General features: G+C 43.7%; 1 protein-coding gene across 2 annotated transcripts in view; it reads right to left on the reverse strand.

The window, feature by feature from the left end:
• Window positions 1-15,047, reverse strand: part of ppp4r1l (protein phosphatase 4, regulatory subunit 1-like) — a 150,391-nt gene that overhangs the window by 86,399 nt on the left and 48,945 nt on the right. For both annotated transcript variants that reach the window (XR_006314608.2, XM_043710084.2), the window contains exon 5: window positions 12,891-13,033. Coding sequence is in view for 1 of the 2 variants with exons in the window: in XM_043710084.2 (XP_043566019.2) it covers window positions 12,891-13,033 (143 nt within the window). In the remaining variant the exon portion in view is untranslated. The remainder of the gene's footprint in view (window positions 1-12,890; window positions 13,034-15,047) is intronic.

Here is a 15,047-nt window from a genome sequence, read left to right on the forward strand (position 1 = left end):
TGCAACTCCTGCCTTGGTTTGACTTTCTAAAATGAAAGACCTCACATTTATCTCTGTTAAATTCCATTTGTTATTTCGCGGCCCACTTCTCCAGCTGATCAAGACCCCACTGCAATTTCCGATAACCTTCCTCACTGTCCACGATACCTCCTATTTTAGTGTCAACAGCAAACTTACTAATCATGCCTTGTACATTCCCATCCAAATCATTGATATAGATAATAAACAGTAAGGGGCCCAGCAACAACTCCTGAGGCTCACCACTAGTTATAGGCCTGCAGTCTGACAAACATCCTTCCACTAGTACTCATGCTTCCTACCAACAAGCCAATTGTACATCCAAATTGCCAGGTTGCCCTGGATTCCTTGCAATCTAACCTTCCAGCGCAGCCTACCATGTGGACCTTATCAAAGGCCTTATTGAAATCCATAGAGACATCTACTGCCCCAACATCAACAACCTTCCTGGTCACTTCATCAAAGAGCTCTAATAAATTTGTGAGGCATGATCTCCCACTCGCAAAGCCATGCTGATTACTCCTCATCAAACAGTTTCTGATAACCTTCCTCATTGTCCACGCTACCACCTAGTTTAGTGTCATCATCAGAAAATAATAATCAGGTCTTGTACATTCTCATCCAAATCATTCATTTGGGCCCTGCACCAACCCATGAGGCAATCCATTAGTCACAGACCTCCAGTCCGGCAAGCATTCTGAGCAGTCAGCCTGCTGTGCAGGAATATTGGTCCATCTCACTGAGTGATTGGACCTAATGGTGTCGATCAGTGCTCCCACAGTTCATTCTCATTGCTTCTGGTCATTACTGGTTCCAGGATCCTGCATCCTTCCCACCACTCTGCTTTCTACCACCAAACCAATTGTGTACCAATTTTGCCAGTTGCCCCTGGATTCCATGTGATCTAATCTTCCAGAGCAGCCTATCATGTGCAAACTTATCAAAGGCCTTACTGAAATCCATATAGATTATGTCTACCGCCTAGTCACTTCATCAAAGAACTCTACCAAATTTGTGAGGCAGGATCTCTCACACACAAAGCCATGCTGACTACTCCTGATCAAACCTTGTCTTTCCAAATGAGTGTATACCTTATCTTGCAGAATCTTCTCAAGGAACCTACCACAGATGTTAAGCTTACTGGTCTATAGTTCCCAGGCTTTTCTTTGCAGCCCTTCATGAATAAGTGCACATTTGCTACCCTCTAGTCTTCTGGGACCTCACCTGTGGCTAACGACGATGCAAAAACATCAGTCAGGGCCAGCACAACTTCTTCTCTAGCCTCTTGCAGTGTTCTTGGATATATCTGGTCAGGACAGGAGATTTATCTATTTTCATACATTCTAATACGTCCAACACCTCCTCTACTGTGATGTGGACAGTCCCTAAGATATCACCACTAACTTCCCCAAGTTCCCAAGTTTTCATGCCTTTCTCCACAGTGAACTCAGAGGAGAAATATTCATTGAGGATCTCGCCCATCTCCTGTGGTTCTGCACACACATAGTACGCAGAACAGTACAGCACAGTACAGGGTCTTTGGCCCTTGATGTTAGTGCCGACCTTTTATCCTACTCAATGACAAACCCTTCATTTTACTATCATCTACACGCCTATCCAAGAATTGTTTAAATGTCCCTAATGTATCTGATTAAACTACTACTGCTGGCAGTGCATTCCAAGTACCCACCACACACTGTGTAAAGAACCTACCTCTGACATCTCCCCCAAACCTTCGTCCTCCTAGAATGATAGAATCCTTACAGTGTGGAAATAGGCCCTTTGGCCCAACAGGTCCACACTGTCCCTCTGAAGAGTAATCCACCCAGACCTATACCCCTACCCTATTATTCGACATTCATCTCTGACTAATGCACCTAACCTACACACCCCTGAACACCATGGGCAATTTAGCATGGCCATCTTTCGATTGTGGGAGGAAACCTGAGCACCCGGAGGAAATCCACACAGACACAGGTAGAATGTGCAAACTCCACACAGACAGTTACCCGAGGCTGGAATTGAACTTAGGTCCCTGGCGCTGTGAGGCAGCAGTGATAACCACTGAGCCACTGTGCCACTCCCATCGTGAGATAGCCATTTCCGCCCTGGGCAAAAGTCTCTGGCTATTCACTCCACCTCTGCCTCTCACCATCTTGTACATCGCTATCAAGTCACCTCTCATCCTTCTTCGCTCCAATGAGAAAAGCCTTAGCTCCCTCAACCTTCATAAGGCATGCCCTCCAGTCCAGGCAGCAACTTGGTAAATTTCCTCTACATTCTCTCTAAAGCTTCCACATCCTTCGTATAATGAGGCATGTACCTCATACTGCTAGGGATCTGGGTTTGATTCCAGCCTCAGGTGACTGTGTGGAGATTGTACATTATCCCTGTGTCTAAGTGGGTTTCCTCTGGGTGGTCTGGTTCCCTCTCACAACCCAAAGATGCGCAGGTTAGGTGAACTGGCCATGCTAAATTGCCCGTAGTGTTCAGGGACGTCCAAGTTAGGTGCATTAGTCAGGGGTAAATGTAGAGTACATGTAGAAGATCCTTTATCCAAACATCCAAAAACCGAAAAGCTTTGAAATCCGAAGGTTTTTTTGTGAAGTTTTTTTCCTCATTAACAAGGTTGTTTGGTGAGCAAACAGTGAAACCAAGTCAACACCCACTTGGTGTGTGTCACTCAGATGCGACATGGGGGGGGGGGCGGCATGTGGCCAAGCACCAACAGGCCTGGGGTTTCTCCGTGAACACCCCCAAGTCGACATTCACTCTATGCGTGTCACTCAGATGCGATGGGAGGGCGTGCCTAAGCACGTTCTTAGTTAGAAGTCTGCTTCTCCGGTAAGATTTTTAAAAAGTTCACCATGAAACTGTCACTATTCTGAAAACTGAAAAATTCCGAATTCTGAAAAATAGCCAGTCCCAAGCATTTCAGATAAATGATCTTCTATTTGTATTGGGAAATAGGTCTGGAGGGGTACACTCCAGAGGGTCAATGTGGACCTGCAGGGCCGAAGGGCCTCTTACCACACTGTCGGGATTCTATGATTCTGAATCAAACTGTACTTTTCCAAATAATCATAAACCCGGTCTCTCAGAATCCTCCAATAATTTGCCCACCCCTGATATAAGATTTCCTGGTCTGTAAATCTCAGGGTTATCCCTATTTCCTTTCTTCAACAAGGGAAGAACAGCTTCCACCCTCCAATATCTGGTAATACTACAGTGGACAGTGAGGACGCAAAGATCAGTTCCAAAGGCACAGCAATCTCTTCCGTCACTTCCCGTAATAACCTTGGATATATCCTATCTGGCTCAGGGATTTATCAAACCTCATATTTTTCCAAATTTTCAGCAAATTCTCCTTCTCAACATCAACCTATTTAAGTTTGTTTCAAGCTGTTCTCAAAAATGCCAAAATCCCTCTCACTAGTGAATACTGAAGCACAGTATTCATTAAGCACCTCCCCTACCATCTCCAACTCCAGGCACAAGTTCTCTCCACTATCCCTGATCTACCTTACCCTCACTCTGGCCGTCCTCAGTTCGTCACGTTAGCGTAGAAAGCTTGCAGTTTTCCTTCATCCTACCCACCAAGGTTTTTTCATGCTCCCTTCCAGCTCTTCTAACTCCATTCTTCAGTTCCTTTCTGGCTACTTTGTAATCCTCCAGAGCCCTATCTGATCCTTGCTTGCTCAAGTAAGCTTCCTTCTTCCTCTTGACTAGATGTTCCACATCTCGTCGTCCAAGGTTCCTTCACCCTACCATCCCTTCCTTGCCTCCGTGGGACAAACCTACCCAGCACTCGCAGCAAGTGCTCCCTAAACAACCTCCACATTCCTGTCGTGCATTTCCTGGAGAACATCTGTTCCCAATTTATGCTCTATAGTTCCTGCCTAATGGCATTGCGATTTCCCCCTCCCCCAATTAAATACTTTCCCATACCGTCTGCTCCTATCCCTCTCCATCACTACAGTAAAGGTCAGGGAATTGTGATCAGTATCACCGAAATGTTCTCCCACTGTGAGAACTGACACCTGACCTGATTTGCTGCCGAGCACCAAATCCAATATGGCCTCTCCTCTACTTGGCCTATCTACATAATAAGTCAGGAATTCTTCCTGGACATACCTAACAAAATCTGCTCCATCCAAACTATTTGCAAGGAGGAGGTTTCAATCAATATTAGGGAAGTTGATGTCACCATGATAACAACCCTGCTAGTTCTACATCTTTCCAAAATCTGCCTCCCAATCTGCTCCTCCGTGTCTCTGTTGTTACTGAGGGGTCTACAGAAAACTCCCAATAAAGTGACGTATCCTTTTGGGTTTCTGACTTCCACCCACACTGACTCAATTGACAAACCCTCCTCGACGATCTTCCTTTCTGTGATACTATCCCTGATTAGCAATGCCACTCCTCCATCTCTTTTACCTTCCGCCCTATTTACTTTTGAAATACATGTCCACCTTGGCCCTTGACGGGTCCTGTTCTCTCTCTCAAGTTATTCTTTTTCCTTTAATATACTTAAATTACCTCTGTGGAGTCACCCTAATCTTCTCAGCCAAGTCAATCTCTTGCCTCCTTTTTGCTCTCCTGATTTCCTTCTTCCATAAACCCCGGTGTCCCCTATATCCACCTAAGTGGCGGGAAGCTGTTGGAAGGCAGAGCAGCAGAGCAGATGCAAGTATAAGAGTACCAAAACTCGGGGCACTGTAGTGGAAAAAAACGAGAGTGATATCACAGGGAAGCAGTGACTCGATTGGCTGGTAGGGAATCTGCACTGAATTCAAGAAAGAAGTATCAATAAATTTTATTAACTCATGATAAAAAAAAGTTAATCAAGTAATTAACAAAGTAGAAATGGCTGGACGGGTGATGTGCTGTCCCTGTATGATGTGGAAGCTGGTTGGTCCTATTGCGAACTGCAGAGACCACATCTGCAGCTACCATTGGTTGTTAGAAGAAATCCAGCTCAGAAGTGACGAGCTGGAATCTGAGCTTCAAACAATGCGGCACATCCAGGAGGGAGATTTTTACCCGGATGCTTTGTATCAGGAGGCAGTCACACCTGGTAGATTAAGTACATCAAATATAGTCAGTAACCAGGGACAGCAGGGTGTGACTGCAAGCAAGGCAGATAGAGGGCCCCTGCAATCAGGAACAGATTAGCCTCAGCTCTTGACCTTGTCCAACAGGTACGAGATATTTGCTCCCAGTGTGGATGAGGTAAAGGGCTGCAGGGAGGATGAGCCAAAACACCACTGCACCGTCGTATGGGAGACCTTCAAGAGGTGGGAGCAAAAACACAAGTGATAGTTGTACAGGAGTATATAATTAGGGTGATAGTATTCTTTGTAAGCAGGATCGAGAGTCCTGCATAGTGCATTCTCTGCCTGGTGTCAGGGTAAGGGATATCTTTGAATGGCTTGAAAGGATATTGGAAAGGAAGGAAGAGGATCCAGTTGTTGTGATCCATGCTGGAACAAACAATATAGGCAATACTAGAAAAGAGGACCTGTTGAGAGATTATCAGGAGCTAGGAACCAAATTAAAGAACAGGTTCTCAAAGGTTATCATTTCAGAATTATTGCCCAAGCCATGTGCAAATTGGCATAGGGACATGAGAAAAAGGAATGTAAACACATGGCTAAAAGAGTGGTGTGGGGAAAAGGAGTTCCTTTTCATGGGGCACTGGCATCAGTATTGGAACAGGAGGGATTTGTACCGCTGAGACGGTCTCCACCTGAACGAAGCTGGGACCAATGTTCTAGTGAAAAGGATAAATAGGCGGGACAACAGGACTTTAAACTGGGAAAGAGGGGACAAGGGAAGGGCAAACCTTCCCCCAATAGGAAGCAAAGCAGGAGGTTAACATCTGTTGGGCTGGATTCAACTGTGTGGGAAAACATAAAAGTAAGGAAGGAGAACTCAGGAGAGGTTATTAAAGTCTCCAGCACAGACACAAATAGGACACAGTGTTTGGAAAGAGTTAGCAATCAAACTTCAAGCACACTGGACAAACGAAGGACAATGAGAAGAGTGACAGTTACTACAGGACTGAAGGTGTTACATCTGAATACACACAGTATAAGGAATAAGATAAATTATCTTGTGGCGTAGATCAAAATTGGCAGGTATGAAGTGGTGGGCATCACAGAAATGTGGCTGCAAAGGGATCAGGATTGGGAGCTGAACATTCAAGCATATATATCCTATTGAAAAGGACAGGTAGGTGGGCAGAGGGGATGGAGTTGCCGTATTAGTAAGAACTGAAATCAAATCAATAGTAAGAAAGGAGTAGGGTCAGATGGCGTAGAATCTGAGTGGGTAGAAGTGAGGAACCGCTAAGGTAAAAAAAACATAGTTGGAGTTACGTACAGACCTCCAAACAATAGTCAGGAGCTGGGGTGCAAAATACACCAGGAGAAAGGGTGTGTTGGAAAGGCAAGGTTACAGTGATCAAGGGGAATTTCAATGTGCCAGTGGGCTGGGAAAATCAGGTTGGTAGTTGCTACAAGAAAAGGAATTTGTGGAATGTCTCCAAGATGGCTTTTTGGAGCAGTTTGTGGTGGGCCCCACTAGGGAACAGGCAATACTGGAGTTAGAGTTACGCAATGAGGCAGACTTGATAATGGAGCCAAAGGTCATGGAACCCTTCGGAGGCAGTGGTCATAATATGATTACATTTAATCTGCAATTTGAGAGGGAGAAGATAGAATCAGAGGTAACAGGATTACACCTGAATAAAGGCAACCACAGAGGCATGAGGGAGAAGCTGGGCAGAATTAACTGGGACAGGAGCCTAGCAGAAAAGACAGTGGAAGTGCAATGGCAGGAATATCTGGGAATAATTCAGGAGACACAGCAGAGATCCATCCTGAGGAAAATGAAGCCTGTTACAGTGATGATGAGGAAAGCATGGCTGACTGGGGAAGTTAGGGATAGCATAAAAGCAAAAGACAAAGCATATAATGTGGATGTAGGTTTGCTTGAGGCCAACTGAAGATGTTACCTAGTTGGGTGACAAAATGTCTGGAAACGAACCTTCCAGCTCAGCGAGCAAACCTACATTCAGAACCTCAACCTGAGCTACAAATCTTCTCAAAACTCGCTAAGCATATGTGGCAGCAAGGGTAGTGGGAAACCAGAGGATTGAAAAACTTACAAAGATAACAGAGGACAACAAAAAAGAAATAAGGAGGGAGAAGAATAAATTGGAGGTTAAGCTAGCCAGTAATATAAAGGAAGGCTGTAAGAGTTTCTTTAGATATGTAAAGAGCAAAAGAGAGGCAAAAAGAGCAAAAGAGAAGCAAAAGTGCACATTGGGCTGCTGGAAAATGACACTGGAGAGATAGTAGTGGGGAACACCCAGGTAAATAGTGCGGTGAAGAAGGCATATTGCGTACTGGCTTTTATTGGTAGAGGAATTGAGTTCCGGAGTACTGAGGTCATGTTGCAGTTGTATAAGACTCTGGTACGGCCGCATCTGGAGTATTGTTGCAGTTTTGGTCGCCATACTATAGGAAGGATGTGGAGGCACTGGAACGGGGGCAGAGGAGGTTTACCAGGATGTTGCCTGGTATGGTAGAAAGATCGTATGAGGAAAGGCTGAGGCACTTGTTTTCATTGGAGAAAAGAAGGTTTAGGGGTGACTTGATAGAGGTGTACAAGATGATTAGGGGTTTAGATAGGGTCGACAGTGAGAATCTTTTTCCACGTATGGAATCAGCTATTACAAGGGGGCATAGCTTTAAATTAAGGGGGGGTAGGACAGACGTTAGGGGTAGGTTCTTTACTCAGCGATTCGTGAGTTCATGGAATGCCCTGCCAGTAGCAGTGGTGGACTCTCCCTCATTATGGGCATTTAAGCGGGCATTGGATAGGCATATGGAGGATAGTGGGCTAGTGTAGGTTAGGTGGGCTTGGATCGGCTCAACATCGAGGGCCGAAGGGCCTGTACTGCGCTGTATTCTTCTATGTTCTAACAAGCAAATGGCTGAGGAACTGAATAATTACTTCACATCAGAAGACACGATGAATATCCCAAAAATTCAAGAGAGTGAGGGGGCAGAGTTCGGTACAGTGGCCACCAAGGAGAAGGTGCTAGAAGAACTAAAAGGTCTAAAAGTGGATAAACGACCTGGACCAGATGGACTATACTCCAGAGTTATAAAGGAGATAGCTGAAGAGATAGTTGAGGTGTTAGTGGTGATCTTTCAGGAATCACTAGAGTCAGGGAGAGTCTCAGAGGACTGGAAAATTGCAAACCTGACACCCTATTTAAAAAGGGAGTAAGGCAAAAGATAGAAAATTACAAGCCAATTAGCCTCACCTCAGTCATGGCTAAGATTTTGGAGTCCCTTGTGAAGGATGAGATTTCTAACTACTTGGAAATAGATGATAAAATAGGGCAAAGTCAGTATGGTTTCATCAAGGGGATGTCATGCCTGACAAATCTGCTAGAATTCTTTGAGGAGGTAACGAGCAGGTTAGACCAAGGAGAGCCAATGGATGTTGTCTACCTGGACTTCCAGAAGGTCTTGGACAAGGTGCCGCACAGGAGGCTACTGAATAAGGTAAGAGCCTTTCTGTTAGAGGCAAGGTGCTGCCATGGATAGAACAAAAAAAAAACCAAGAAAATTACTGCACAAGAACAGGCCTTTTGGCCCTCCAAGCCTGTGCTGATTCAGATCCTCTATCTAAACATGTCGCCTATTTTCGCAGAATCTGTACCGCTCTGCTCCCCGCCCATTCATGTATCTATCGAGACAGATCTTAAATTACACTATTGTATCCATCTCTACCATCTTCGCTGGCATGCGTTCCAGGTACCACCACCCTCTGCTTAAAAAACTTTACATGCATATCTCCCTTCAATGTTTCCATTCTCACCTTTAACCAGTGACCTCTAGTAACTGGCTATCTGGCAAATAGCAGAGAGTGGGGATAAAGGAGTCTTTCTCAAGATAGCAGCCGGTGACAAATGGTGTTCCACAAGGCTCAAGTTGGGACCACAACTTTTCACTTTATACATTAATGATCTAGATGAAGGAAGTGACGGCATTCTGGCTAAGTTTGCAGACGATACAAAGATAAGCAGAAGGACACGTAATATTGAGGAGGCAGGGAGGCTGCAGAAGGATTTGGACAGGTGAGAAGATTGGGCAAAGGAGAGGCAAATGGAATACAATGTGGGAAAGTATGAGGTCATGCATTTTGGTAAGAAGAATAGACGCATGGACTATTTTCTAAACGGGTGGAAAATTCATAAGTCTTATATGTGAAGAGACAATAGACAATAGGTGCAGGAGCAGGCCATTCTGCCCTTGAGCCTGCACCACCATTCAATATGATCATGGCTGATCATCCTTAATCAGTATCCTGTTCCTGCCTTATCTCCATAACCCTTGATTCCACTATCCTTGAGAGCTCGATCCAACTCTTTCTTAAATGAATCCAGAGACTGGGCCTCCACTGCCCTCTGGGGCAGAGCATTCCACACAGCCACCACTCTCTGGGTGAAGAAGTTTCTCCTCACCTCTGTCCTAAATGGTCTACCCGATATTTTTAAGCTGTGTCCTCTGGTTCGGCACTCACCATCAGCGGAAACATGTTTCCTGCCTCCAGATTGTCCAATCCTTTAATCATCTTATATGTCTCAATCAGATCCGCTCTCAGTCTTCTAAACTCACGGGTATACAAGCCCAGTCGCTCCAGTCTTTCAGCGTAAGGTAGTCCCGCCATTCCAGGAATTGACCTCGTGAACCTACGCTGCACTCCCTCAATAGCCAGAATATCTTTCCTCAAATTTGGAGACCAGAACTGCACACAGTACTCGAAGTGTGGTCTCACCAGGGCCCTGTACAGTTGCAGAAGACCATCTTTGCTTCTATACTCAATCCCTCTTGCTATGAAGGCCAGCATACTATTAGCCTTCTTCACTACCTGCTGTACCTGCATGCTTACCTTCATTGATTGTTGTACAAGAACACCCAGATCTCTTTGTACTGCCCCTTTAGCTAAATTAATTCCATTTAGGTAGTAATCTGTCTTTCTGTTCTTGCCACCAAAGTGGATAACCATACATATATCCACATTAAACTGCATCTGCCATGCATCTGACCACTCACCTAACCTGTCCAGGTCACCCTGTAATCTCCCAACATCCTCCTCACATTTCACCCCGCCACCCAGCTTAGTATCATCAGCAAATTTGCTAATGTTTTTACTAATACCATCATCTGTATCATCAACATATATTGTAAAAAGCTGCGGTCACAGCACTGATCCCTGCGGTACCCCAATGGTCACTGCCTGCCATTCCGAAATGGAGCCGTTTATCACTACTAGACTTAGGAGTTCTAGTTGAGGATTCTCTCAAGGTAAACTTGCAAGTTGAGTCAGTAGTTCGGAAGGCAAATACAATGTTGGCGTTTATTTTGAGAGGACTTGAACATAAAAGCAGGAACATACGTCTGAGGCTATGTAAAGCTCTGGTCAGAACAGATTTAGAGTATTGTGCGTAGTTTTGGGTCCCATACATCAGGAAGGACGTATTGGTCATGGACTGGGTCCAGAGGACGTTCATGAGAATGGTCCCAGGAACCCAGGAATGAAAAGCTGAACATATGAGGAACAATTAATGACTCTGAGATTGCACTTGATTGAGTTTAGAAGGATGAGGGGGGATCTAATTCAAACTTACAGAATACCGAATGGCCTGACAGAGTGAATTTGGGAAGATGTCTCCACTGATAGGAGAGACTAGGATCTGACAGCACAGCTTTAGAGTAAAGATAAAACCCTTTAGAATGGAGATAAGGAGAAACTTCTTCAGCCATAGAGTGGTAGATCTATGGAATTCACTGCCACAGAAGGCTGCGCAAGCCAGATCATTGAGTATATTTAAGACACAGATAGATAGGTTCTTGATTGTCAAGGGGATCAAGGGTTAGAGGAAGAAAGTGGGAGAATGAAGTTGAGAAACCTATGAACCATGATTGAATGGTGGAGCAGACTGAAAGGCCCAATTTCTGCTCCCATGACTTATGGTCTTACTATCTCCAGGGATTCCCTTGATTCCTGTACCTTAGCCATGTCTCCCCCTTTTTTCTGGTCAAAGCTTCAATATCTCTTGTCATCCAGGGTTCTCTATTCCTGCCAACTCTGTCCTTCACACTCATTGGAACATAGAGACTTTGAACTCTAACCATCTCATTTTTAAAGGCCTCCCACTTGTAAGAGGTCCCCTTGCCTGCAAATAAACTACTCCAACCAACCCCTGCAAGTACATGTCTAATTCCATCAAAATTCGCCTTGCCCCAATCTTTTCTAAAGCATTTGATAAGATTCCTCATCGTAAGCTAGTCCAGATGATTAAGTCACATGGGACCCATGGTAAATTGACAAATTGGATACAAAACTGGCTTGGTCATTGATTTGGTGGGTTGTTTTCTGCTGTAGAGCTCAGCGGGTCATCGGCTGCAGCAGTGGTGGTGCCCAGAACAGGGGACCTTGACTGCAGTAAGGCTGAAGCGCAGGAACCTCTTGAGGCCTTGGACATCTTGCAGATGTCCTGGAGCTGTGTTTGATAAACCCTTGTACAAAGATAAACTCTATTTATGTAATTTCTTTTTATTCTTTTTGCAACTCAAAATGGCGCTGGATTGTGGTGATAAAACATTTTTCATTGTACCTCTCCAGATACATGTGAAATTAATTACTCATATCATAATCTTTTTCCCAGTGTGGAAGTGTAAAAAATGGCAAGAATTGTTTAAGGTGAGAATGAAAAGTTTAAGGGGGATATGCAAAAGAGTTTTTTTTAATCTTATACAATGGGTAGCAGGTACCTGGAATGCGCTACCAGGGGAGGTGGTAGAAACAGATATGTTAGCAAAGTTTAAAAGGCATTTAGACCGTCGTGAATAGGAAGGGAATAGACGGACATGGTCCTTTTTTAAAATTCATTAATATATCAGGGTGTTACTAGTTCGGTCAACATTTATTGCCCAGAGGGCAGTTGAGAGTCAATTACATTGCTGTGGGTCTGTAATCATATGTAGGCCAAACTAAGTAAGGAAGGCAGTTTCCTTCCCTAAAGGACATTAGTGAACTAAATCAGTCGTTCCAACATTCCACATCATCATTAGACCCTTAATTCCAGAGTTTGTTAAATTGTATCTCTAGATTAACAGTCCAGCAATAATAGCACGAGGCCATCAACTCCCCTAATGAGAAAAATTAAAGTCTCAGTTGGAAGCCATTGGCTATTACATGCAGGCAGATGGGATTAGTTTAGATTAGCATCATGGCTTTCACAAACGTGTTAGGCCGAGGCATTGTTCCCGTTCTGTATTGTTCAATGTTCTATTAATTTACCTTGGAAGCATTAACTTCCAGATGACTTTGCACATAACATGTGTCTGGATTGATAGAAGCAAAGATTTTACCTGTGAATACAATTGCAGTGAAACTAATTATGAGGAGAGTATACCCAAACCTGAAAAACTGGTGAATTTGTACTGGACTACACAAGTGTTATCAACATGTAGAGACGTCAAGCCAAAACCAGGCATCATGAACTGCTCGACAGTTTTAAAGTGCTGAATAACAACATTAGCAAATAATTGAGTAACTCCAAGACCAGACCCTTCCACTCAACTGCAGATGAATACTGTTCAGCAACATTTTAAACAAGAACATTACAGAGTTAGGCAGTCCTCTATTTAAATACAGTAATCCTAGATTTGTAACATTCAGTAGTGTTGGAACCGTGTACAGTGCATTTCAGTTCTTTTAAGAGCACACAGTGCCACCTGACACCAATTATTAAATCTGTATACCAAGCAATCTTGTTGTCTTACCTGGTTATTGGGGTCAGTGAGGTATCTTACAACAATGGGAACTAGGTACTTTGAAAAAGCAGTTGGGAAAGAAGGTCGGTTCTCCTGGAGGAACATGGCAAGATGGGGGACCTGTTCCATCAATTCAGCACGCACAGTGGGCTCTATTGGTGAAGAAATAGATGAGATTAAGCAGTAGCCAGAGAGCCAAATTATAACACCTCAGTTTTAAGGTGTAGAGGATTAAACTTCAAGATCTCCTTATCTGTGTTGAATTTTAAAGGTATATAAACTGATCCATTAAAGAAATGCAATCGTGAGGTTAGACGAAATGGGAATTTTACCCAATGTCCTCCCTCTATCAGTCCATCTCAGTGCATAATATACGGCTATGCTCCCACTGTGTTCTAAACTTTCATAAAATTGAAATTTCAGAAGTTTTGAGTCATGAATTGATGTGATTCTTTCCCAGTCCTTACAAGTCAGCAATCCATAATTTGTGGAGAAAGTGAGGTCTGCAGATGCTGGAGATCAAAGTTGAAACTTTATTGCTGGAACAGCACAGCAGGTCAGGCAGCATCCAGGGAACAGGAATCTCCTGTTCCCTGGATGCTGCCTGACCTGCTGTGCTGTTCCAGCAATAAAGTTTCAATCCATAATTTGTGACAATGTGAGCCCAGAATATACTACTTTCTGTTCAAATTCTATTTGGGGGCCTCATGGACTATTAACCCAGATAATGTTCTGGAGACTCAAGTTTGAATCCTGCCATGACAGATGGTGGAATTTGAATTCATTTTAAATCTGGAATTAAGAGCCTAATGATGACCATGACTCCACTGCTGAATCCATTGCTGATTCTCAGTAAAACATATTTAATTCACTAATGGCCTTTAAGGAAGGAAACTGCCATCCTTACTTGGTCTGGCCTACATGTGCCCTAGACCCACAGCAATGTGGTTGACTCTTAACTACCCTCTGAGCAATTACCATGGCCTGCAACACCCTGATCCCAGGAATGATTTTTTTTAAAAAGCTATTCAGAATAGTCCATTATCCTTGTTTTTACAGTTGCTTGCAAGGGACACATTAAAAATTCTATGTGAGAATATGGAAAAAAATCACTGATGAGCTGCACAGTAGGGTTTTACACTGTTCTACTGATTCTAAGTGTTGTGTTGTTAAGTTGAAAAATGTCTCAGTTCAAGCTCACAAAAAGAAATTAATTGCACTGTTAAGAATGGAAGAAGTATATTATTGGACCGAATTTATACATTACATCTCCTTCCAAGTTTCCCTGTGCCATCCAGGCCAAATTTTGGAACAGCTGCTCAAAGGGAGGAGTTTTGGTGGTGGTGAGGGGGAAAAAAATTGACTAATGTGCTCGATTTTAAGTGGAAAAACAAGCAACAGATTCCTGGCCTTCCTCGTAAAGTCACACCATAAACATACAAGCAACACTATAAGACCTGATGAAGGACTTATGCCTGAAACATCGATTCTCCTGCTCCTCGGATGCTGCCTGACCTGCTGTGCTTTTCCAGCACCACATTCTTCAACACTACAAGACCATAAGACATAGGAGCAGAAGGCGGCCATTCAACATTGAGTGGCAGAGTAGACCCAATGAGATCATAACTGATCTGATAATCCTCAACTCCATTTTTCAGCCTTTCCCACATAACCCTTGGTGATCTTATGATTAAAAATCAGACGAACCCCGCCCTGAATACGTCGAGCTCTGACAGCTCTCTGTGAGAACAGATTCCACAAATTCACTATCTTGACGGCAAAAATTCCTCCTTACCTATGTCTTAAAAGGGCCACCCTTTACTCTGAAAACTTGTGCCTTCTTGTCTGAGACTCTCCAACAAGGGAAAATGACAGAGTCATAGAGATATACAGCATGAAAGCAGACCCTTCGGTTGAACTCATCCATGCTGACCAGATATCCTAAATAAATCTAGTCCCATTTGCCATAATTTGGCCCATAACCCTTTAAACCCTTCCAATTCATAGATGTCATTATCTATTTCCTGACATTCTCGATCTTTCTTCTCCATTTGTAACAGAAATTGCCTAAGTCATGTAACAGGTGAATGCATGAGGACTATCAAATAGGGATTCAGTATTCTACTGACATTTGATCTTTACAAATATGAAGGGAAATGCTTAACT

Source organism: Chiloscyllium plagiosum, unplaced genomic scaffold, assembly GCF_037043375.1.
Source record: "Chiloscyllium plagiosum isolate Xiang-an unplaced genomic scaffold, Cpla_swu_hap1 HiC_scaffold_15, whole genome shotgun sequence".
Taxonomy (NCBI): Eukaryota; Metazoa; Chordata; class Chondrichthyes; order Orectolobiformes; family Hemiscylliidae; genus Chiloscyllium; species Chiloscyllium plagiosum.